At 39.7% G+C, this 25,870-nt stretch overlaps 2 protein-coding genes across 2 annotated transcripts in view; one reads left to right on the top strand and one right to left on the bottom strand.

Annotated features, from left to right (window-relative positions):
* The first annotated feature begins 2,183 nt into the window (after window positions 1-2,183).
* On the top strand, window positions 2,184-20,643 carry LOC127438046 (uncharacterized). Its single transcript, XM_051693333.1, has 6 exons — window positions 2,184-2,213; window positions 4,032-4,101; window positions 17,481-17,816; window positions 18,205-18,309; window positions 19,482-19,589; window positions 19,686-20,643. Exons 2-6 carry the CDS (start codon window positions 4,047-4,049, stop codon window positions 19,778-19,780), a joined length of 699 nt encoding a protein of 232 aa, XP_051549293.1. The 5' UTR covers window positions 2,184-2,213; window positions 4,032-4,046; the 3' UTR covers window positions 19,781-20,643.
* Window positions 20,587-25,870, bottom strand: part of LOC127438044 (hepatocyte cell adhesion molecule-like) — a 7,571-nt gene continuing 2,287 nt past the window's right edge. The window contains exon 6 of the mRNA XM_051693331.1: window positions 20,587-20,719. Within this exon, the coding sequence (XP_051549291.1) occupies window positions 20,669-20,719 (51 nt within the window). The 3' untranslated portion in view covers window positions 20,587-20,668. The remainder of the gene's footprint in view (window positions 20,720-25,870) is intronic.

Genomic DNA, 25,870 nt, shown 5'->3' with positions numbered 1-25,870 from the left:
TGAATGAGGCAGCCAGGTTTTGATTTTTTATCTGTTGGTATACGATAGAGTCCATGATGCCATGTATCCGAACAAGATGTCCAGGACCTCTAGCAGAAAAACAGTCCCACAACATTAAAGATCCAGCACCATATTTAACTGTGGGCATTGGGTACTTCTTCATCTCTGTATGCGCCAAACCCATCTCTGGTGTTTACTGCTAAAATGCTCTATTTTTGCTTCATCTGACCATAGAACTGGTCCCATCTGAAGTTCCAGTAGTGTCTGGCAAACTGAAGACACTTGAGTTTGTTGTTGGATGAGAGCAGAGGCTTTTTTTTCTTGAAACCCTCCCAAACAACTTGTGGTGATGTAGGTGATGTCTGATATTGTTTTTGAGACTTTCTGACCCCAAGACCCAACTAATTTCTGCAATTCTCCAGCTGTGATCCTTAGAGATTCTTTGGCCACTTGAACTATCCTCCTCACTGTGCGTGGAGACAATATAGACACACGTCCTCTTTCAGGCCGATTCTTAATATCTCCACTTTATTGGAACTTGTTAATTATAGCCCTGATGGTGGAAATGGGCATTTCCATTGCTTTGGCTATTTTCTTATACCCATTTCCCATTTTGTGAAGCTCAACAACCTTTTGCCGCACATCAGAAATATATTCTTTGGTCTAACCCACTGTGATTGATAATTAAGAGAATTTGGCCTGTGTGTTACCTCATATTTATACTCCTGTGAAACAAGAAGTCATGGCGGAACAATTTCATGTTCCTAGTTACCCAGGTGCACTAATAAATGTAAAATATGAATGGGAATATACTTCAGATATATTTTACTCATAAAAATTTCTAGGGGTGCCAATAATTGTGGCCAACGTGTTTTGGAGAAAAAGATGTATTTAATAATGAGATATTTCTCCTCTTTCAACTGTTTTACTTCAATTAAAGGTTAGATTTTTGTGAATTTTTTGAATGAAAAATCAAAAGAATAAACAATACAGATTTTTTTTCACAGCCTTCTTTGCTCATATTTACCAAGAGTGCCAATATTTTTGGCCACCACTTTGTGGTCTGGAGATGGTATATACAGTTTGATAGATGATTCTGCTGACGAATGACAGAAAGTACCAATTCATCCGCACTACACATTTTCATTTTGCCTGGTGCCGGGGGGTGCAGAGTTTTTAAAACCTTTATCTCCGTGTAATCGGGTTGTTTTACTTTGTGCGAGAGGTAACAGCATCTCTAACTAGGTTTACAATAATAAAAACACCCTCGCAATTCAGGCGATCCCTTTTTTTAAAGGTCAGTGTCAACATTATAAAATTTATAATATTATAAAATACATGGACTCAACTGTGATTCAGGCTATACCTTTTTAAACGGTCAATGTAATAATACTATTCTAAAACATTGTTTTTAATGTGGATTGACGACAGCAGACATGCTTTGGACTGCTATGATGAGTGCTTATGGATTTAGAAGTCCTCACGATGACTTCTAAGCTGTCTTGGGTTTAGGAGCTTCTTTTAGCATTAAAATGCTTCATCAATTACTCTTAAAATTAGGAGTGACACGCCCCTAATTTTTAAGAATTGCTTCTGCCTTAGGAGTTACTTTTAACCTTTAGATTTTTGGTGAATATGGGCATAGTTAGGAAATACATAGCACACTAAATGAGAACAGTCTTAAGGTATGTACCAAAATATGTGGATGTAGTTTGAAGGAACAATTTACCTATTAATAACTTAGATGTATATAATGTAAACAAAAATGAAATATATATAATTTTATGCATGGTAGCGCAGCCAAGTTTAATCACTTTATGATTAGTTTTAATGCTTCTCCTAGGTCAAGATTTCCTGAGATGTGCGCAAGACAACAAAAGATGCAGACACAGATTCATATACTGTATTGTGAGAACTTGCTGTTTACATGTATGTGATTTACAAATGTTCGAGGGAGAATGTGTGCATATAGTGAGGGTAAATACAGGTGAATTTACTATTATGAATTGCATAAAACAAGTGAATTGCATATTAATCATGATATTGCTGTGAGCAAGAATACATCGCAGAGTTTAAATATTGCACTGTATGAAGTAGTGTAATTGTTCTCGAGAGAAATCGTAAATAGGGCTACGGCCCCTTTAAGAGAGAACACGGAAGCGTCGCGTCTCTTAAAGGGGAACGGACAGCTGGTTAGAATCTGGATTAAGATTGTAAGTAAACCTTTGCCTTGTGAATGTGTTTGATTGTGTATTTATCCCCTCGTGGCGAATGCCCATATGCAGCTTCAGTGTGAAAATGATTTACATTCAGTAAACAGACTGTTTTGACTGTCTGTGCTGAATTTATAATCATTTAGTGTTTGGGTGGTGTGTCGCGTGTGGACAGACAAATGCTCGTCACTGCATTCTACTCGCGTCGCGTCTGGTTTTTGTAACAGTTGCTGGTCTGACAGATAAGGACCTGCTTAGACCAGCTAGGAACAGTATCTGGGTTGCGTAATGTTGTACTTCAGGCTCCTGATACTCAAATCAGGCAGTGCAGTTAACTGGTTCATGACAATATGTAGTTAAGGATACACATTACTTATTTATATGTTTTTAGAATTTTTTTTTTTTTTTTTTTTTGATATATTGGTTAAGTAGGACCCATTATTGAATTGCATTTGTGCCTCTAAATGTCTTCTAATGACTTTTAAAAACATTAAATACGTTTATTTAAAAAATGCGTTTGATATACACTGTAAAAATAAGAATATAATAATAATAATAATAATTATTATTATTATTATTATTATTATTATTATTATTATTATTATTATTTAATTTATATTTTTTTTATTTTGAGTGGGGTTAAATTAAAAAAATCTAGGTAAAAATTTCCACTAAGAAATTGTTATTAAAACATGCCATATTTACAAGTAAAAGCACACAATTCTTAGTGGTTTTGATTAGTAAATTGTACTTTGCAATATTCTTGTTTTAAGTAAATTGTACTCACTCTTTGTTTGTACATTTTATTTAAGCAATGTAGCACTGAATTAAGCCATGCTTTTTAAAAAGTGAACTAACATTTCAATGCTTTTTATTTATTTATTATTATTATTATTATTATTATTATTATTTTCTCCCCTTTTCTCCCCAATTAGGAATGCCCAATTCCCAATGCGCTCTAAGTCCTCATGGTGGCGTAGTGATTCGCCTCAATCCGGGTGGCGGAGGACGATTCTCAGTTGCCTCCGCATCTGACACCGTCAATCCGCGCATCTTATCACGTGGCTTGTTGAGCGCATTACCGCGGAGATGTAGCATGTGTGGAGGCTTCACGTTATTCTCCGCGGCATCCATGCACAACTCACCATGCGTCCCACCGAGAGCGAGAACCACATTATATCAACCACGACGAGGTTACACTATGTGACTCTACCCTCCCTAGCAACCAGACCAATTTGGTTGCTTAGGATCAATGCTTCTATAACGTACTTAGTAATGTACCAAATGATAAACGGAAGCCTTCCACAGGGAAGCTTAATGCATGCTATGTATTTGACAACATCACCTTGCTTTAATGCTGATAGAAACTGCACACGCAGACCTGAACACTTAGTGCACAAAATACGATGACAGTAACAATCAACAGATAATTTTTTTGATCATGAATGGGTAATTTTGAATAGAAAAATAACTTCAGACTTCTCAAAACAAGAAGTTCCTAAATGCAACAACAAAATCAAGAAAAATGGAGTAAATAAACTTGCAAACAGCAAAACCATGCAAGGTCATTAATTATTGGGAAGACCAGCTTTGAAAAGTTAAGTCAAATTAACTTTGATTGATGCATGATTACGCATTGTAAAGATAACAAACAATCATAAATAATATTTACTTATAAGCTAAAGCATACATTTTTACATGTTTGAATTGAGTACATATGTGGAATTTACTTAAAATGTTCAAGTTCATGCTTAAACTAACTTCAATTTAGAAAGTACTTAATCTTTTCTTATATTTTCCAATTATTTATTCTTATAGAGTCTGTTACACAAGATGAGTGATCCAGAAGCTCACAGAATAAAACTTGAAGATACTGATGAACAAAGAGGTTGGTGTCCATTCTTGATCCATTAATAATGAAAAGGAACATTAGAACAACAGTTACTTTTCTGAGGTTGCTTTTCCACTGCAGTTTAGTGCAGCCTCAACGTGGGTGGGATTATAGGCTGATTGTCGTAGTTGCGCCGCCTCTACTGCCGTAGAGCTACTAACGTACTCCTCGGCTACTAACGAGAGGAACGTCTGCACCTCGTTTATTGACCACGGCGTGGTTTTGCACACAGCCATTTCTTTGTACAATTCGAAAGTCACGTGAACAAATGATACTACTATCGCTGTTGCTAAATTTAAAACTAGCGGGTTGATGTCCCGTGTCGCAAATCCAGTGACGCTGGTAGTGACGATTCTCTCTGACCAGTCAGAGATCTGAAGGGTTTTGACGTCACATTTAGTATCGGCTTGGCTCACTTGGAACCTCGACCGAGGTGGTACTAAAAAAAGTACCAGGTACCAGATACTATCCACAGTGGAAAACCCCCAAAAAGCGAGCAGAGCAGAGCAGAGCAGAGTCGAGTCGAGCCGAGCCGTACCGTGCAGTGGAAAAGCCCCTTAAGGTCCCTTTGAAGTCGGTCACTTTGACGTTACGTCAGAAGCTGACGCCAGGGGTGTCTCAATATTAAATCATGGCAATATTATTGACAGGTGATGTCACGAGACCCACCCATCGCCTCCCCCTAATACGAATGTCTAAAGATGACCACACACATCACCTCCCTTAGAACTTCTTCAGAGCCGAGTTCCATGGTCTCTCTCTCACTCACGTGGATTTTAACGCTGCTCGTTGAGAAACACTGCACCTTTTCAGCGGACTAGCGACCTCCTCTCCTGCTCCTGTTGAACACTTTTCACCACTCTTCGAATTCGGTAGACGAGGCGTCTGATCCCCCACGTGCCCGACAGTGCATTTATAGCTTTTATACCATTTAAGCTCCCATCAAAGCCATGTAGACTTGCATCCACCCTCGCGGCTAAGTTGTACTCACTTTTGCCGCCCCTCTGTGGAAAATGGAGCTCACACGTGCCCATACGCCCAAAAACTGGGGCCACTGGAAGCTGTGTTGTGAAGTTTGGTAAGCACAGACCGTTTTTAGCTAAAGAAAAGTCAACTTACTGTTTCAGGTTTCACTGTGAGACCAGTCAGGTATTTTGCTCTTGTTTATGGTTAAAAGTCCCACGTTATTCGCCACATCTGAATATTTTCCAGTTGTTATTGGGATTTTTGCTGCACAATTAACTGCATCAGGGATTTCATTCAATTTGGACTCTTGTAGCCTCTGCCTGTGCCCATCACTGTAAGAAAAGTCTAAGAACGTTTTCTTAAGAAAACATATTCAATAAATCGATGTTGAAAACTATCGGCGGATTAATCGGCTATTGGCTTTTTTTCACCACCTTAGTTATCGGTATCTGCAAAATTCAATATCACTCAACATCTAGTAAATTATTAGACAGTTGTCCATTTAAGTCAGGTATTTAAGTCAAGTCTAAATCTAGTCATGTGTTTTTGAGTTTTGTTGAGTTTCTGGGAAAAAATTTTTTTTTCTGCACTTTGTTTATTTTAGACCTGATGGACCTGACTGAAGAAAGTGAAGAACAGAGTAAAGTGAAGACAATAATAAGAACTGTAGCCAAAAAATCTTTTACCTGCTCTCAGTGTGGAAAGAGTTTTATGCAAAAAAAAAACCTTAAGATCCACTTGAGAACCCACACTGGAGAGAAACCACACACGTGTGATCAGTGTGAAAAGGGTTTCTTGCGAAAAGAATCCCTTAAGATCCACATGAGAATCCATACTGGCGAGAAACCTTTCACATGCCATCAGTGTGGAAAGAAATTTGCAGAAAAAGAAAACCTCAAGAGCCACATGAGAATCCACACTGGAAAGAAATCGCACTCTTGCCATCAGTGTGGAAAGAGTTTCTTTCGAAAAGAAGATCTTGCAAAGCATATGAGAATCCACACTGGAGAGAAACCTTTCACATGCCATCAGTGTGGAAATAGTTTCACACAAAAAGAACACCTTAAGAGCCACATGAGAATCCACACTGGAGAAAAACCTTTCACATGCCATTATTGCGGAAAGAGTTTCACAAAGAAAAGAGCCCTTACTGATCACATAAATAATCACACTGGAATGAAGCCACACACATGTGATCAGTGTGGAAAGAGTTTCACAGAAAAAAGAGCCCTTACCGATCATATAAATAATCATGCTGGAGTGAAGCCTCACACATGTGGTAGGTGTGGAAAGAGTTTTTCACAGCTACCGGGTTTGAAACATCATGAGAAAATACACACTGGTGTGAAAAATTATGTGTGTTTTGAGTGTGCAAAATCATTTACTACAGCCGGCCAATTGAAACAGCACCAGAGAATTCACACTGGAGAAAAACCTTACAAGTGTTCACACTGTGACAAGAGATTCACTCAGTCATCTCACATGAAAACACATGAGAAGATCCACACTAGAGAGAAACCGTACCACTGTCCTCCATGTGGGAAGAGTTTCAACCAACCAAGTCATCTAATAAATCATATGTGAAAGAATCATCCAACAACTGTGTAAATAATAATAATAGATTCAGATGAACTTATGAACAGATGGAGTTGTCACTAGTGTTACTGTGAAGTGGCACAACATTTGTCTGTTTGTTTAATTGCCACTATTCTGTTTGTTTTATAGAGCTGCACAGTAGATGAAATTCAACAAAGTAAGGCTGAAAAGTTACTCTTAAGTTTTTCACATTTCAAAACAGCCAAATAATCTCAGTGCTGCCATCTCAATCAACATGTGGTGATCCATAAGACAATTCCCTCCAAATCTAAACCTATGGCAAAACATATGAATAGGTGAAAATCTGGCCTGTAGTATATTCAGCCAAGCCATTTCTAGGCCAGATGTGATGGCTAATTTCTACATTTGGTTCTTGCTTTATCAGGAACTTTCCTCCGTTCGCAACTACACTTTTAGCTCTGGTAGTTAAAAACAGAATCCACATATAATGAAATCCAGTCCTGACTTTATCTGTCGCGTCACTTGATTTGTTGTGATTAGTGTGTGCTCCAGTTTCAAGGTGAAATGTCCACAGAATGGTGCCAAAAGCAAGTTGTTTTTAGTTGTAAGTGATGTAATGTGATATTATGTAACAGTAATATATATTTGATTAACTTAACCCCCAAACCCAACACTAACTGTAGCCGTCAGTGGAGTAAACGTGATCTTAGAGGAAAAATGCAACCTCTAAATGGTGCTCTACTTTATATTATTTTTTACAATTTTTATATAGTCCAATGTAAATTGGACTGAATTTGACAGGAGCCCCTTCCTAAATAAAGGCAGCTATAACAGTGGTGAGGAGAAACTTCCTAGAAAGATACAACACAAGTACAAATTATTCTTGAAAGTATGCATGTTGCAAGCAAGGAAAGATGAACACTTACTGTTGAAATAAATATGATGTTTTTTTTTCACAAACTCTGACAATTTGTTTTTATATTTCTTACTTTTAAAAACAGAGCTGTAAACAAAATTATCTTTATTAATCTAATGATTTCCAACCACTCATTGGAATGGCCCAAGGAGCTCTAAAATACCAGAAGAACCTAATCAGACCCGCACTGCATTTAGCATTTGTGGTACTGCACATGTGCGCAAACACTTTTCATTGGAACTGGATCTGTTAATGACATTAGGCTCGGCTGAGATGCCAAACACCTCGCCTTGAAAGTACACTTACCGAGCACTTAGAAACATTATGGTCAGAATAAAGTGCCTGACGTGGTCTTCTGCTGTTGTAGCCCATCCACCTCAAGGTTCGACATGTTGTGCATTCAGAGATGATATTCTTCTCACTACAATTGTACAGAGTGGTTACCTGAGTTACCGTAGACTTTGTCAGTTCAAACCAGTCTGGCCATTCTCTGTTGACCTCTCTCATACCAGCCCACCTGGCACCAACAATCATCCATGTGATTATCTAATCAGCCAATCGTGTAGCAGCAGGGTATATATGTCTTGCACACAAGGGAAGAAAATGTTCACATTCATTATTTTTCATTTCAAGAAAAGGGTTAATTTAGGGTTTTTTCAGGCTGTTTTCTTCTTCCGGGTTTGAAATGAAGATCGAGTCAATGTCACAGTTCATGATGTAAAGGGTTTAGCTTTTCAATGAATTTCAGCACCTCTACGTCACGGGTGTTCTCGATATTATCAAAGTCTTTCTAGCTATTAGAGAGCACTAGTGTGTTATTTAGTGTAGTGAGTTGATTATCATCTGTCAGTCAGTGAAGTGCATGATGCATGATGGATACAATCCTGTTTGACCTGTCTTTTATATTTCTTGTAAATCTAGTATGTTTAATAATAGACACACTCTCATGAGCAGGTTTGTCCACTTAACAGAACAAACAAGCTTTCTGTAGAGATGCAAATCAGACACAGGTTTCACTTTGATTCTCAATCCGTGAAGTACCACTGCCTGGCCAAAAAAAAAAAAGTTGCATATCCTCATATTTTGCTGGACTATCTTTAGCTCTGATTACGGCGTCACGGAAGAAAAAATCCATTGATGGGATAACCTGGTCATTCAGTACATTCACAAGATACTGTAGTTCTTTAATGATAACATACTCATATCAGATTTTGAGAAATAGTTTAGATCAAACAGTTAATAAAAACACCAGAAAACATTTCAGAGCAACTTATTTGAAATGTCCTGTTTACTCCAAAGAAACAAAGCCTGTTTCAAAATTCTAAATGAAGTATATGATTCTAAAAAGTTATTACGTTTATTGAATGCAAATAAAATGTAATATTGAAAATACCTTTTGCCAGTTCTGTCACGCCTTTCGAGGAGACTGAATCTATAATTTTTTTGTGTATGAATTTTCATGTGTCTTTTGGAAAAGAGTTTATTTAATAGAAAACATTGTGGTTGCTGGTGCTTTCTCACATTTTATACTTGTAAAATATTGAACACTTAATGATGATTGCTCGTTACACATTCAACTAGTTTTTTTTATCACTTCCAATCATTATATTTCGAAATTACATGTAAATAAATAAATAAAAATTACAAATAAAAAAAGCACTCAAAGTGATTGTTCACCCAAAATGAAAATTCGCACACTCGTGTTATTCCAAAACTTGAGTGACTTTTTTCCGTGGAACACAAAAGATGATGTTGGGCAAAATGAGAGGGTCCGAGAGCCTCAACACCATTCGCTTTCATTGCATCTTTATTATTTAATTTTTTTGCATTTCTTTTTTACAGCTGTAATTGTAATTTCTATTATTTATTTGATTAATTGTGCAGCCCTAGTGGAAATTCCCCCCATTTACATGGCACACATATGTGTTGCATACCTCGCATATGTGGTTTTTGCGCCTCTATTAAACACACGATTATGCTGGAATGCTGGAATGCCAGAAGAAACAAGGATGTAATCAGAAATATGTGCTGTTCCTGTAACCACATATCACTTTACTGGAAGTTGAGTTTTAGGAATGTTCTTAGTTTAGAATTCTCAAAAAAATCCAAATGACTTTCTATTCTCACATTAATAATAATGCTATAAGGGGGCCTGGGTAGCCCAGCGAGTACTGACGTTGACTACCACCCCTGGAGTCACGAGTTTGAATCCAGGGCATGCTGAGTGACTCCAGCCAGGTCTCTTAAGCAACCAATTGGCCCGGTTGCTAGGGTGGGTTGAGTCACATGGGGTAACCTCCTCGTGGTCGCTATAATGTGGTTCTCACTCTCAGTGGGGTGCGTGGTGAGTTGTGTGTGGATGCCGTGGAGAATAGCGTGAAGCCTCCACACGCACTAGGTCTCCGTGGTAACGCGCTCAACAAGCCATGTGATAAGATGCGCGGATTGACGGTCTCAGACGCAGAGGCAACTGAGATTCGTCCTCCACCACCCTTCGAGCGCATTGGGAATTGGGCATGCCAAATTGGGGAGAAAAAAATAAAATAATAATAATACTGCTATAATACCTTATCATTAGGATTATTGTCCTGTATTTCACCTTTACCCTGCATTGTAAGAAGCCATTCACACCAAACACATTCTTGCATCTTTCTCCACTGTTTATCCATGTAAACGTGCTTGATGGACGTCTTTGATGTCTCATTGTTTGTTTAGCATCTTGTGCAGGAGTGCCACATTTTTAAGATGCTGAGTTCATTTATTGATCTATTAATAACATCTTGAGACACCTGCGTTCTGATCCAGTCATTGCGCTCCATCTAGCTTTTTTAAACACTAGGATGCTTTCAGTGCAAATAGCCTGTAAGGATGCAAGGACACCCAAATTGCAACCAAACATTTCTGACTACTGTCATGTAAGCCAGCGAATCATAATCATAAAGTTGAGCACACCATTAAATGCTATGTAACAAAAATAAATATTTTAAATTTGCACACAATTTAGAAACTCCAATGGCGGGGTGCCTGGGTAGCTCTGCGAGTATTGACGCTGACTATCACCCCTGGAGTCGCGAGTTCGAATCCAGGGCGTGCTGAGTGACTCCAGCCAGGTCTCCTAAGCAGCCAAATTGGCCCGGTTGCTAGGGAGGGTAGAGTCACATGGGGTAACCTCCTCATGGTTGCTATAATGTGGTTTTCGCTCTCGGTGGGGTGCGTGGTGAGTTGTGCATGGATGTCATGGAGAATAGCGTGAAGCCTCCACACGTGCTACGTGGTAACGCGCTCAACAAGCCACGTGATAAGATAAGCAGATTGACGGTCTCAGACGTGGAGGCAACTGAGGTTTGTCCTCTGCCACCCGGATTGAGGCGAGTCACTATACCACCATGAGGACTTAGGGAATTGGGGAGAAAAGTGAAAAAAAAAAACAAAACAAAAAAAATCCAATGGCGAATGTTGCGAAACACTGAAAAACTGAAATGTGATGCAGCAGCCAAATGAGTCCATTAGCAGTACGCAGGAGTTATGTGTAATTCAACTACATTTTGATTCTGTAGGAGACTCTTCTGTTGTTTATGTTTGCTCCTCATAATAATTTTGCCCCATACATTTTTTATTTTCCCTGACAAGGAATAGGTAAACATTTTGCAAAGAGCCAAACTAAAATGATTTAGGTGCAATGTATCGCGGTTTGAACCCAACCAAACTTATTTCACTTACTCTTCAAATAAGGAAGAAGAAAAAACGTCCTTATTTAAAGCTTGTTGTGCTTGTGTGAGTAGATTTCTTTTTTCCTCCTATGTTTTTTGTAGCTAGGCATATATTATATTTCAACTAGATTAACAAACAATGACTGGGACTTGCAGATATGCTTTCATTTTCAATTTTGCAGAGACATGTGTGTAGTTCTATATTTATCTTTACCAAAGCAGTTGTTGTTCATTCCACTGTCACATGCACAAGATCATCAGCTTCTCCTTCCTAGAGCACAAAATTAGATTTTAAACAGAAACTTTTTTCACATCAGTGTCAGTCTATATGGTATGTTTTCTTATAAAAGGAATATGAAGAGCTGCTTTAGTTTACTCTCTATAACCCTCTTCATTGTGAATGGTAAGTTATTGCCATTTTTATTCATTATACTTTTATATATTTTATATTATTTTTATTACTGTCGGTAATTTTAAGCTTTATCACTCCCTCTTCAAAATTATACTACATTTAATTTGGCTTTCTACATATGGGTGTACTTTATGTCTGTTTGTTTTGTGTTATTTTAATTTTCATGACCTATTATGGTTATGACTGATTTATACACTATTTTAAATATCCTTATGACTGTTTATAAAAAATAAAATAAAAACATTTGTTTAAATAGACTAATAATCAGTATTAAAATATAAAAATGGTTCTATATGTTTTGAAAATATGCCAGTTTCCAAAAATTAAGATTTTTAAGGCTAATTCAACTACATACATTGGTGTCATAACACTACCATGGGCTATTTCAATATTATGAACAAAACTACTGGAACTGGATGATGCACAAAAGAGTCAACGATTTGTTTCTAGTCTGCTTTCTTCTTGACTACTGCTGTAACTTCTCCCAGTAATTTCACGAGCACAGAGGATTCTCTAATGGCTGGCAATTTATCGAAAGTATCGCCATCAAACTCGAGATGCCCTGAGAACTAAAATAAGCGAGATGAGATAAATAAGATATAATACACCATGCAGCATCTTCACAATGCAGTAAGCTTCCACAAGAAAACATTGTAACAAAACATTTTGAAAGTGTAAATGAGATTGAAATTTGTAGCATTAATTTAGTATTCAACAAGCATTAACAATCACATTAACACAACCAAAAATGGAAATTCTTTTGTCATTTATTCACCCTAATACCAGCCCAGAGGTGTATGACTTACTGTCTTCTGCTGGACACAAATTAAGATTTTTAGAAGAACCCATCCCATGCCCTGTGATTTAAGTCATTTTTCCCATATCCTGACAGATCTTCCTTGATGAATTCTCCAGGCGGTGGTGAGATTGTTGAAGACTTTATAGTCAAAATGGTCTGGAGCATTAGATCATTTAGATGCTCAATGGTAAAGGGTCTTCTATTCACACTTGCCATGACTTCATAGAGGAACGTTCTCAGAGAAGCACTATCAAGTCTTTGGGCTGACTGATCCAGAATGGAAGTCAAGACACTTTTTATGGTCCAAACAGGTCCACGTTTGGCGATGAAAGCATGAAGAGCATTAATGAAGGCATCAGTGGACAAATATTCAATCATGCCTATGGCCACGTTCACACAGCAGTCCTGTATTTGAGTGCTTAATATGTTTACGTTCACACACAGGTCAGACAACTAGTTTTCTGTCACGTCATATAATTTGAGAGACAGGCTGCACTGTACATATGTATGTCTCGTGTGTTTCATTTTGGGTTTCATTAACTCACAGAGATATAAACTGTCAACTGTGTGTCATCCGAAGAGCCAGACGCTGTCTTTCACCGGAGCTGCTTATGGGCATGACACAATGTTGCGCTCTGCACTTGATTAAAAAGCATTCAAAGCCACTGTCGGTTGATTATGATCGGATGGATGAACTCGCACCTTATTTGGATTTGTTCATTTAATAACGCAGCATCAATTGTGATAAGACATGCTGGCGTTGTAGATGCCGCCATCTTTGATATTTACTTTAGTCAATGTCAGTATGGTTACAGCTGTTGGAATACGGGGGTTGACTTCGGTTGTTCGATCACACAGACAGTATTCAAGCCGCTACTGTAAGCTGTTGTATGAACAGGACATTTCAAGACTCACACCTGTAAGTAAATGCAGTTGTGAATCCCAAACACTGACTGTGTGAACAGCGCAGGAACACGTGCATGTAAAAAGAAGCCTGCAACGCTTTAGCTCCTTTCTTCCTTCCTTGATGTAGAAAGGACCAAAGCAGTCCATCCCACAGTATGTGAAAGGAGGGGTGGTCTCCATACGTTCCTGTGGGAGATCCGCATTCTCTGCCCTTCAGTGCATCTTTTACATTTCCTGCACTTAGTGCACTTGTAGATGAGTGAAGAAACTGCTTTGCTACATCCCAGGATTCAGATCCCATTTAATTGCAGTTAATTTATAGTCATTCCTCTCCCTTGCTGATGCTCATTCATGAACAGTGCTTTTTAGACAACAGTTAGTTCTGGTCCTGGAATCTGACTGGATGAGAGATGTTCCAGAGGTGCTGATAGCTCACACCATCAGCACTGGAACATTTTACTGTTTGTGTCACTCCGCTTGTGTTCGTGGTGTTTCATACTAAAGTGTAAGAGCTGCTAGATGTGGAGATTTTTATCCATCCCTCCGACATTAAAGTTTTGAGCCAGCAGGTGATGACAAATTACTGTCTTTTGTGTTTTGAGCAAGTTCAGCTGACACATAGACTGTGTTGTCATCAGTGTGCAAGATTCACTGAAGTCATCGGTATTGTCTTTCACCTCCATGATCACTCTGATTACACTATAGCTGAGAAATACAGTTAAACTTACAGCTTCAGTATTTCTTCTGATCACAGCTGACAGTCGCAACAGATGGAGTAATCACACATGTCAGGGCGCTTACCTGATACATGAGTTTCAGTGGTAAGACGTGAACTTTTTTTAACAGTCACATGTCAAGGTCTGGGTAGATTAGATATTATGCAAACAATCAGTTCTTGTAGTAAATGTGTTGAATGCAAGAGAAATGGGCAGGAGTAAAGACCTGAGCAACTCTGACAAGGGCCATATTGTTTTTGCAAGATGACTGGGTCAGAGCATTGCTGAAACAGCAAGGCTTGTGGGGTGCCCCTAGTTAGCAGTGGTGAGTACCTACCGACAATGGTTCGAGGTGGGACAAACCACAAACCAGCGACAGGGTGTTGAGTGCCCAAGGCTCATCGATGTGCGAAGGCAATGAAGGCTATCCTGTCTGGTCTGAACCGACAGAAGGTCTACTGTGGCACAAGTCACCGAAAACATTAATGATGGTTATGGAAGGAATGAGTCAACACAGCGTGCATCACACCCTACTGCGTATGAGGCTGCATAGCCACAGACCGGTCACAGTGCCCATGATGACCCCAGTCCACCATCAAAAGTGCCTACAATGGGCACACGAGTGTCGGAACTGGACCTTGGAGCAGTGGAAGAAAGTCGCCTGGTCAGATGAGTCCTGTTTTCTTTTACATCACGTGTGATTTGCACCAGGAAGCACTGTAGGAAGATAAAAAGCCAGTGGAGGGAGTGTAATGCTCTGGACAATGTTCTGTTGGGAAACCCTGGGTCCGACCATTCATGTGGACATGTGCCATCTACCTAAACATCGTTGCAGACCAGGTCCACCCATTCATGGCAATGGTGTTCCCTGATAGCAGTGGCCTATTTCAGCAGGATAATGTGCCATGCCACACTGCACATATTGTTCGGGAATAATCTGAGGAATATGATGAAGGGTTCAAGGTGTTGCCCTGGCCTCCAAATTTCCCAGATCTTAATCCAATTGAGCATCTGTGGGATGTGCTGGACCAGCAAGTCCAATCCATGGCGGCTCCACTTTGCAACTTACAGGAATTGAAGGATCTGCTGCTAACGTCTTGGTGCCAGATACCACAGGACAACTTCAGGGCTCTTGTAGAGTCCATGCCTTGACGGGTCGGTGCTGTTTTGGTGGCACGTGGAGGACCAAAAGCGTATAAGGCAGGTGGTCATAATGTTTTGGCTCATCAGTGTATGTACACTCACTGAGCACTTTATTAGGGACACTATACTAATACTGGGTAGGGCCTTCTTTTCTGTCTTCATGGCACAGATTCCACGAGATGTTGGAAAAGTTCCTTTGAGATTCTGGTCCATGTTGACATGATTGCTTCACGCAATTTCTGCAGATTTGACAGCTGCACATTAATGCTGCGAATCTCCCGTTCTTCCACTTCTCAAAGGTGTTCTACTGGATTCAGATCCGGTGACTGGGAAGGCCACTGAAGAACAGTGAAATCATTGTCATGTTCAGGAAACCAGTGTGAGACGACTTGGTTCATTATCATGCTGGAAGTAGCTGGACTGTTGACAAAAGGCAGGTTTGGTCCTTGGATTCATGCTGTTGGTGCCAAATTCTGACCCTACCATCTGTGTGCCTCAGCAGAAATCGATATTCATCAGACCAGGCTATGTTTTTCCGGTCTTCAGCTGTCCAGTTTGGTGAGCCTGTGCCCACTGCAGCCTCACCTTTCTGTTCTTGGCTGACAGAAGTGGAACCCAATGTGGCCTTGTATTGTTGTAGCCCATTCGCCTCGAGGTTCGACGTGTTGTGCAGTTTGAGATTGCTATTCTGCTCTCTACAATTGTACAGAGAGGTTATCTGAGTTACTGTAGTCTTTCTGTCAGTGCCAACTAGTCTGGCCATTCTTTGTTGACCTCTCTCATCAACAAGGTGTTTCTGTCCACAGAGCAGCCGCTCACTGGATGTTTCTTGTTTTTTGGCACCATTCTGAGTAAACTCTTGAGACTGTTGTGCGTGAAAATCCCAGAAATACTCAAACCACCCCATCTGGCACCAACAATCATGCCATGGTCGAAATCACTGAAATCACATTTTCCCCCCTTCTGATGGTTGATGTGAACATTAACTGAAAATCCTGACCCATATCTGCATGTTTTACACACTACACTGCTGCCACACAATTGGCTGATTAGATAATTCCATGAAAAAGCAGGTGTATGGGTGTTCCTAATAAAGTGCTCAGTGAATGTGTGTTGCACATGATAGAAGACAAAGTTAGCATCCATTAATTTACATTTTAGGAGGAAAGTTGTTAATTTAGGACATTTTTTTGCTATTTCGTCTTCTGGGTATAAAATCAATATTGAGTCAACACCACAGGATCTGACTCTTTCACACACTATAGTACATCATCATGTCATAACTGCATTAGTAAATTTAAGCTGACTGGATCAGACAGTTGTGTTCACTCCCCCTTCTCCCCTCACTCCGCATCTGACCATGCCTACTGTCTCTGTAATTTTTTTAAATTTATGTGAGATCTCAACTGTGCTGAAACAGGGGGTGTCATTACCCTTTAATGAGTGATGTCAGTACATGATTATCTCTTGGGAAAATTGCTGGATCCTTCACATGTGAACGTATTGCAGAATGTTTTAAGCGACCTCCCACCCTGATTAGAAAAAGACTCAGCCGATGCAAGTTTCTTGCCTTGTTGTCGCATTTCATCTCCCTTTGATGCTTAAGGCTCTGTATCTCATCACAGAAGGCTGAATCTTGAACCATTTTCATAATGTGAGCTCTACCTCCCTTCTCTCTTCTATGCCTGAGGCTTCTTTTGATCATTGACCTTTGACTTTTTTGGCATGTCTCTTTAATCTGATGGGCGCTGCCATGATGATTCTAAATGCCGCTGTACTGTTTACTGGTTCCAGTCTCCATAAGAAGGAAGGTAAAATCTGCCAATATTAGCAATCATTAGTTGGAGTAAGAATGAGTTCAGGCTCAACTTGTGCAGATGTTGGCTGTCATAACAATTCAGATTAGTTTGATATTTATGAAACTCACCTCAACTCATCTTCACGTCATCCACCCACTTGTTAAACTTTGTGAGTATAAGTGAGGCACTGTCAAACTGTTATTTTGTCACTGAAGTATCAGCACTATGGCGCCACATGCTTTGAAAAAATATCAATATTAACTATTGGCAACCATGGCTTCTGGTCAGCAGCAGCATGCGCATGTGACGTGTTCATGTTGGCATGTTCACGCGAGAACTGACGCACGTGTGACACAGAAGAGCAGCGCTTCTTTGGTTTTGGTTTAGATCTGTATTTGTACCCGTATGTTTTTCACAATGGTGCGTTTGTTTGCTTTCTGTTTGTTCTACAGTTCTGTTTGGTGTTGTGACCGGTGAGATAAACACAGCGTCAGTGATGGAGGGAGATTTTGTCACTCTACAGACTGGTGTAGTAAAACAAAGAGGGGATCTTATAGTGTGGTATTTTGGGTCTGAAAACACACTTGTTGCACAAATAAATGGAAAGGCCAATAGCAACAAAATATATGATGATGTTGATGGGAGATTTGGAGGCAGACTGACACTGGACAATCAGACTGGATCTCTCACCATCAAAAATATCACCACTGTACACTCTGGACTTTATAAGCTTAAGATAAGCAGCAGTAACAAGGTCTCATACAAAACATTCAATGTTACTGTTAATGGTGAGTAATTCAATAATCCTCCTGTGTACTTCACCAAATCATGAACATTAACCATCTCACCTATGCTTTATTACTGTTTGAAATATTGAGATTCAGATTAGTTTGCTTTCACTTATTAATTGCCTGATGACGCAATTTGAGAAAACCATTGCTGGTTTGGTATTAACAAAACATTGTTATAAATAAAAACTAAAGTTGCCAAAGCCATTCCTTTTTCGAGAAGGAAAGAGCATGCTTAACTATTGGTAGCATAAAAACCTGATGTTCTGTTTCAATAAACGTAAACATTTTTGTAATGCCTTTATTATAAATGATTTGGCAAACTGAGTCTAGAAAGTGAGGCACTGCAAGATGAAATTCCACCATTCCTCTTTTTGTTTTCCTGTAGAAACTGTCATCACCGGATATTCTCCACAAAATTCATCATCAGAAGGGCAATCAAATTCAAAATGTGTGTTTGTCTTGTGTTCAGTGATGGAGGTACCTAATCAAGGTGGGCCACATTCAGGCGCGGTGATATCTGCGGTTATTTACTGAGATGATCTGTGACATCAAATGACTTTTAGTGTAGATCTTGCATAAAAATACTGAGAAAGCTGTTGTTTTAACAATAAAATGTTAAGTGCCATTTAAAAAAACTGTTGTCCATACAGTGGTTTTAAAATGTGCCATCATTTTGAGGAATATCTGGTAAACACCTGTTGTTCATAACAGCATTTGTAACAGCATGAATAATAGTTCTCTAAGATGTTAACCCTTGTGCGAGCTTCTGGATATTTTTGTCTTTTTCATTTTTGTTTTATTGATCATTTTGGCTGTGTTAATGCCATTGGCATAAATTTAGCCAAAGGTGTGTATTTTGGGGGGAATTTTTACATTTCAACCTCAGTTCCTATAATACATCTATAATACACTGTGTACACAAAATAGTTACACTCAGGACCTTCAGGACAAAAATGTCCCCATTGAAACCCATTAAAACTGCAATATTTGATCCCAGTGCCATTAAAGCATAAAATCATGAATTCTATGATATTATGCTTTCATTCAGGAGCCCTGGCTTCAAAATGTACATGTTTAATATTTTCCACCAGATGGCGCCATTTTTCACATGTTTAGCCTATGGAGCAAATACAAGCTTTTTACCTATTTTCTGTATTATAGAGCACTGCAGGACAACTGAATAAATGCAGCTAAAATTGTGTGTGTGTGTTGGTATGGATGTCAGAGTGTGTTTTGTATGTGTGTATTGAGAAATGTGTGTGCGTGTGTAAAAAACAACAGTGGTATTATATAAACAATCTGGCATTTAAAGGGTTAAAATCCTGAAAATGACTGAATATTTGGTAGTCATCACTTTTAACTCATTGAAAGTGGAAAATAATAATAATATATAACATTATTATGGCAGTTTTTTGACGTGTACATTTTTGTCCTTGAAGGACCTCTGAGTAATTTTTTTTATTGATGCACAAGGGTTAAGTAATTCAAGGAATACGTAAGAAAATATTATCTTCTCATAATCTTCAATATTTGTCTAAAGGTTGATGGATTAGTTGATTAGCGGAGCAAAACGTGTTACCACTACTATTTTTAGGTCCTTGATATAATTGTTACTAACTGTAATTGATAGCAGTTCGATTTTGTTTCTTTTTATGTCTTTAGTTTTTTCCATCCTACCCACTCTTGTTGCAGTGTGTATGACTGTAGTACTAATCATCGTTCTTACAGCTGTCATCTGCTACAGGAAACACATAAATGCAGATCAAAAAGGCAAGTCTTGGCTTTAACTTGTATAGCAAAAAAAGGCATTTGCTTCTGCTAATGATTGACAGAGAAGACCCTTACATATCTTATCATTTTCTGCAGGCTTTTTAAAAGTGTCGCATGCTGAAACCAATGTTCTGACCGAAGAAAGGCGTTTTAAGGACAACATTTTTGCAACATTACATGTAGTTTTATAAATGGTGCAATTGGCCCTGTCCTTTGGATGAGACATTAAACCAAGGTCCTTGGTTTTTCCATTAATATTTATTCCATTAATGTGGTCATTATAAATCCCAGGGAGTTTCTTGAAAATGGTGTAACCCTGACGTCCTGGCCAAATTTGACATATATCCATCATGGCTAAATCATTCTGGTGGGTGTTATGGCTGACACAAAAGAAAAGCTATTATTTGAACTACATTTCTCAGTAGCGAGGTGGTAGATTTGCTTGTTTTTAAATTTAGTAGCTTTAAACAAACCTATTTATTTGGTATTTTATTTATTTTATTTTATTTAGGTTGCTGCATTTTATGCTGCATTTTACATCAAGCCGTGTTCCGTTGTTTAGTCTGGGAGATTTATAATCAGACGTAAAGATGAATCACAAATGAATCACTCTTTTGAGTCAGTTCTTTACAATCAATTGGTCACATTGTTTTACTGTTTTTATGAAAAGCCTGTAATAGCCTTTTTAACTGACCCTGTAGTGTGGCATGTCTTCACTTAAATACCTTGAACATGGTCTACACAACCAAAGGTTTTGCATGTTTATTAACTTTCTTTGTTAACAGTTTTTTTTTTTTTACTACACTTTTTACTTTTTTTACAATAAAGATTGTGAATTACAGTATTGATTCCTGCTGCAGTTGATCAAAAACTCCTAGATTAAATTAAAATCCAATTAATGCCCCATGATCAACTCTGTGATGATTCTCAAAATAAAACATTTGAATACTGTATGTACAGTGGGTTAACAATAGATTCTGCATTTAAATGTCTAAATGTCACAAAAAGCTTATTTAAAAAGTAATACTGAGGAAAAACAGATCAAATGTTATCAGAAAAGAATCAAGAGTGTTTGATTATCATCTCATAGTTAAGCCTGTGTACACCACCTCATCCTCCTCTTTAACTTTCTGTAAGAAAACAGAAGACACAGTAAGAAATATGATAATGATATGCATTCTCAGGCTCAGGGGCGATTCTAGGATTTCGATCTTAGGGGGGCTCAGCCCCCAATGACATTACATGTGCACATTTTATGTATTCCACTCTTTAGCATAGATAGTGTTTTGTTTTTTTTACTGTGTTTTCATCATTCAAGATAGTCAGCAATACATTCACAATATTTTCATTTTCTATATTAAACACTTATAAAGTTATTTAAAAAAAAAAAAAATGAAACTGTTTAAAGAACCATTCAAAGAACATATTTATTTTCCATTTAACAAGTTAAAAGAAAATTGTAGAAAATCAATAATTTCACAACTTCTATAGATTAAAGTTATATCAAACTTCAGAAAAACCTATTATTACAATAAATGTCACATTTAGCTTGATTGATTTTCAGTAGAGTGAATTGACTCCAGATGATGTTTCGCTGTATGTCATTAATATATAATTTACTGTATATAAATATTCAGTATATATATATAAAGATTAGTTTAGGGGCCTGGGTAGCTCAGCAAGTATTAATGCTGACTACTACACCTGGAGTCACAAGTTCGAATCCAGGGTTGTGCTGAGTGACTCCAGCCAGGTCTCCTAAGCAACCAAATTGGCCCGGTTGCTAGGGAGGGTAGAGTCACATGGGGTAACCTCCTCGTGGTCGCTATAATGTGGTTCTCGCTCTCAATGAGGCACGTGGTGCGTTGTGTGTGGATGCTGTGGAGAATAGCGTGAAGCCTCTACAGGTGCTACGTCTCCGCGGTAATGCGCTCAACAAGCCACGTGATAAGATGCGCGGATTGACGGTCTCTGATATGGAGGCAACTGATATTCATCCTCCGCCACCTGGATTGAGGCGAGTCACTACGCCACCACGAGGATTTAGAGTGCATTGGGAATTGGGTATTTCAAATTGGGGAGAAAAAAAAATAAAGATTTGTTCAGATTTGTTCACTTATTCGTTTGGTAACCATTTTTGTAAATCACACTTTTATGCCAGTAGGTGGCAAAAAATTTACGTCTTTTATGTGCTTTGGGTCATTGAACCATTGATAAAGCACAGAGATGTTCACGACCAAAACAAGTCAAATTACACTTTATTAAAACCAGCGTGTCTACAAAGAGACTTTGTCTGTATTTAAATATCATAAGCATTTTTCCCACAAATGACAGCAAAACATAAAGCATCCTAAAAGTAATTATAGGTTTTAATTACATCCTGATGTCATTGTAATGTCATTAGTCACCTTTACTCTTTATCAACCCAGCCCCTTTCTCTTCTTGTTAAATGAGATCACTGAACTAAACAAGCAACCCCTTCACTCTGTCAAAAGACTGATGCTCGCTCATCGCTCATTCATGAATTAAATTAGTAAATGGGGCGTAATCTTTCAGTGGGTCAAACATCCTGGTTACTTTCGTAACCTCTGTTCCCTGATGGAGGGAACGAGACATTGTGTCGATGTAGTGACACTAGGGGTCACTCTTGGGAGCCCCAAACACCTCTGCTTTTTGAAAAAAGGCCAATGTGAATTGGCGAGAGGAATTTGCATGCCACTCCCCTGGACATATGGGTATAAAAGGAGCTAGTATGCAACCACTCATTCAGGTTTTGTGCTGAGGAGCCGAGACAAGGTTCTGGCCATTTTAGCGGGTAGTTCAGTGTTGTGGCAAGAGGGACACAACGTCTCATTCCCTCCGTCAGGGAACGGAGGTTATGAAAGTAACCAGGAGCACCACATGTGGAGCACCTACCACAGTACAGGGCCTAATTAGCACATGTACTGGGCCGGCAGCGAGTTTCTCCGCAAACTCGTCTGCCACAGGGCTAAGGAGGAAAGTCATACAGGGATCACAGCTTGTGAACACAACTGGGAGTCAAAAGCGCACGTCTTCACCTCAAGGGAGAGGAAAGGTGCTATGCGCAAGCGGTACACCAAACCTGAAGGTGGGGGCCCAGTCAAGTCCTCAGCATCAGACTGGACAGCCCGCTCTCCAATGCTGCAATCGAGAGCTCATCCACTTCGCGAGCACCGAAACGAGATCGCTAACTCGCCCTGAGAAGAGCCGGCGGTCTCATCCCAGCAGGGCAAACGAGCATACTGGGGAATGGAAGGTCCATAGGGATTTACCCGGCGAAGTGGCTCCCATTGGGGTCCTTAAATCGCCCCCAGTGCTAACCGACGTTGCCTCAAATCCATAGGTAGAAGGACCGAGGCGGGGAGCCGCTGGGGTGGTCTTTCCCTCTAACGAAGGAAAAACCGCGACCGCAATGTTGCAATGGTCACGCTCTCGCAGTGAGAACATGACCCGTCCACGAACGCTGTCCCTGCATGGGATCGTGGCCATCAGAAGCGGAGAGGTAACAACCGCAACCAGGAAATACACACAAACGGAGAGGCATCTTTAAAAAGTGCCACTCTTTTAAGAAGGGAAAATATACTCTTTTAGTAGGAAGAATATACTCTTTTATCTGCTGAAGCGCCCAGGGGCGTTCTCTGCACTTCACCAGTGCAAGAGGGGAAGAAGCCGCTGTAATGCGCCATAAATCCAACAGCTTTTCGAGGTCAATGGATTGGCAGAGTAATTCAGCTTGCTGAACACAACCGCTCGGCTCTGAAGAGAAAATCTGAATGAGTGGTTGCATACCAGCTCCTTTTATACCCGTATGTCCGGGGGAGTGGCATGCAAATTCCACTCGCCAATTCCCATTGGCCTTTTTTCAAAAAGCAGAGGTGTTTGGGGCTCCCAAGTGTGACCCCTAGTGTCACTACATCGACACAGCATCGAGTGAGTGACAGATAGGGAACCAGTGATATGGTCCTTCACAACCCACACTCCAATGTTGTTGGCTCACGCTACAGTCAGTCTTTACAGGTGGGAAAAGCTACCAAAGCACCTCACGCCTCAAACAAAGGGCTGAAGCCCTCCTAAAAATGTTCTAGAAACGCCTACGCTCAGGTTATTAATAGAGACTGCAAATTTATTGAGAGGCTATAGTTTTAGCCAGCAATAAGCAGTATTTCACAAGCACTTTGTAATTTTCCACTGAATAATTACAAGAGCTGGCTGAAATCAAAGTTTTAATGCAGCTTCCGGGGGTCTGTGCATAGGATTTTATCACTTTGTTGCATCGTGTACAAAAACAAACTCTGGTAGATTGTTTTTAAAGGTCGATTGGCAGGTGATTCTGAAACATAACTGTTATTGTCAAACTGTCCCAACAAACACTAATAGGGTCAATATACCCACCCAACTAAACCCCCCCAAAAAATATTTGGAGATTGATGGGGCTGTGTGAACAGGATTTTGTATGATGTCAGAAACTTCTTCCTGCCATTTTATTCATCTTCTCTTGTTGCATTATGTTGCATTTGAAGTTTCTACAGTTATCTCAATGGTTTCATTAGAGGGGATATGGTGGGAACATCCCAATATTTAAGATGTTTGCACACAGTCAAAACTGAGAGAACACTCATTTTCAGAACAGCTCACATGTTGCCAAATGCTGTTGAACTTTCTTAAGAGGTCCACTCATTGAATTTCCTTATAAATATGGTCTGTGTTTGTAGAGAAATTGAAATGATCTATAAATGTCAAGCCAACTCTCCTCTGGATATACAGCAAGAATATAATGTCTACATCAGTTAACTATGTGCAATATAAGTCATGTATTAATTGAGTAAACTGAGTAGTTTTTTGTTTTGTTTTTTTTGTTTGTTTTTTTTGGCCAATGATTAAAGGAACTGTTAGATGAATAATTAAGTATCTTTGAAGTCCATCCTGAATTAACTGTGGAAGTGCATGAAGATGCAGTGACCTTTACTGTTTGAATGGTAAAGGCTATACTTGACAGATATTTGTCTATGTATTCCATTTTAAGAGAAGTGTTGTAAGCAGTGGTCAGTGAAATGTTTCTCACTGTTTGATTAGTATGTGGTTGTAATAACTTTACTGTAAAAAGTGAATTCTTTTGTCTTGATGGGCTCTATTTTCGTGAGCACACAAAGCGCAGTGCTACATGCAAAGATTTTGCGCAACGTCTTATCCCATTTTCGTGAGAGCTCTAATTGTAATCGCAATTTCCGTGGAAGCACAATTGAGCGTAGGTGGGAGTGTTCACGCTATTCTGGGTGTATGCTCGTGTAACGGGAGCCAGCTGATAGATAGCTGTGCAATGTGTATAAAAACCTCACTCTCCTGACCTTAAGAGGTGCACTAGCGACTGATGCTAGGGGCTGTAGCTTTTAGCCTCCTTGTTAGCGCACCCGCCTCCCATGCCGGAGACGCTGGTTCGAGTCCTGTACGGAGCGGGTAGAACAGGAGCGTCACAATGGTGCCATGACCTGGATGGGAGTAAGGTTTAGGGGAGTGAGTGTAACGGGAGCCAGCTGATAGATAGCTGTGCAATGTGCGTATAACCCTCACTCTCCTGACCTCAAGAGGTGCTCTAGCAACTGACACTAGGGGCTGCAGCCTTTAGCCTCCTTGTTTGCGCACCCGCCTCCCATGCTGGAGATGTCGGTTCGAGTCCCGTACGGAGCGGGTAGAACAGGAGCGTCACACTCGCAAACCTAGGGAGTATTGTTTGCAGGGCCAGAGTGGCTAATTGGGGTGGATCGGGGGAATTTCCGGTGGGCCGCTCATAAATTGAGGTTTAGGGGGGTGAGTGTAACGGTGGCCAGCTGATAGATAGCTGTGCAATGTGTGTATAAACCTCACTCTCCTGACCTCAAGAGGTGCTCTAGCGACTGACACTAGGGACTGTAGCCTTTAGCCTCCTTGTTAGCGCACCCGCCTCCCATGCCGGAGATGTCGGTTCGAGTCCTATACGGAGCGTGTAGAACAGGAGCGTCACACTCGCAAACTTTCAAATTGAGTTCCTCATTATAGCGGACGAAGGGCCCTGTTTTAAGAGCGTACAACAATGCTGTTTTAACATCTCTATCCAATTTGGCTACATGCAATTGATTGTTGCAGAATGCAGAAAGTGACAAGAATTCAAAACCAATGCTTTAAAAACTTCTGTCAATCACAACGCAAGGATATACAGTATAAACAGCTGCTTACCTCTATGCCATGACAATTCTTCTGGCATCCCTCCACCATCTCCACTCCAC

The sequence above is a fragment of the Myxocyprinus asiaticus genome, chromosome 49 (genome assembly GCF_019703515.2).
Source record: "Myxocyprinus asiaticus isolate MX2 ecotype Aquarium Trade chromosome 49, UBuf_Myxa_2, whole genome shotgun sequence".
Lineage (NCBI taxonomy): Eukaryota > Metazoa > Chordata > Actinopteri > Cypriniformes > Catostomidae > Myxocyprinus > Myxocyprinus asiaticus.
The sequence above is the reverse complement of the archived record's forward strand: the minus strand, read 5'-3'. Positions and strand labels throughout refer to the sequence as shown.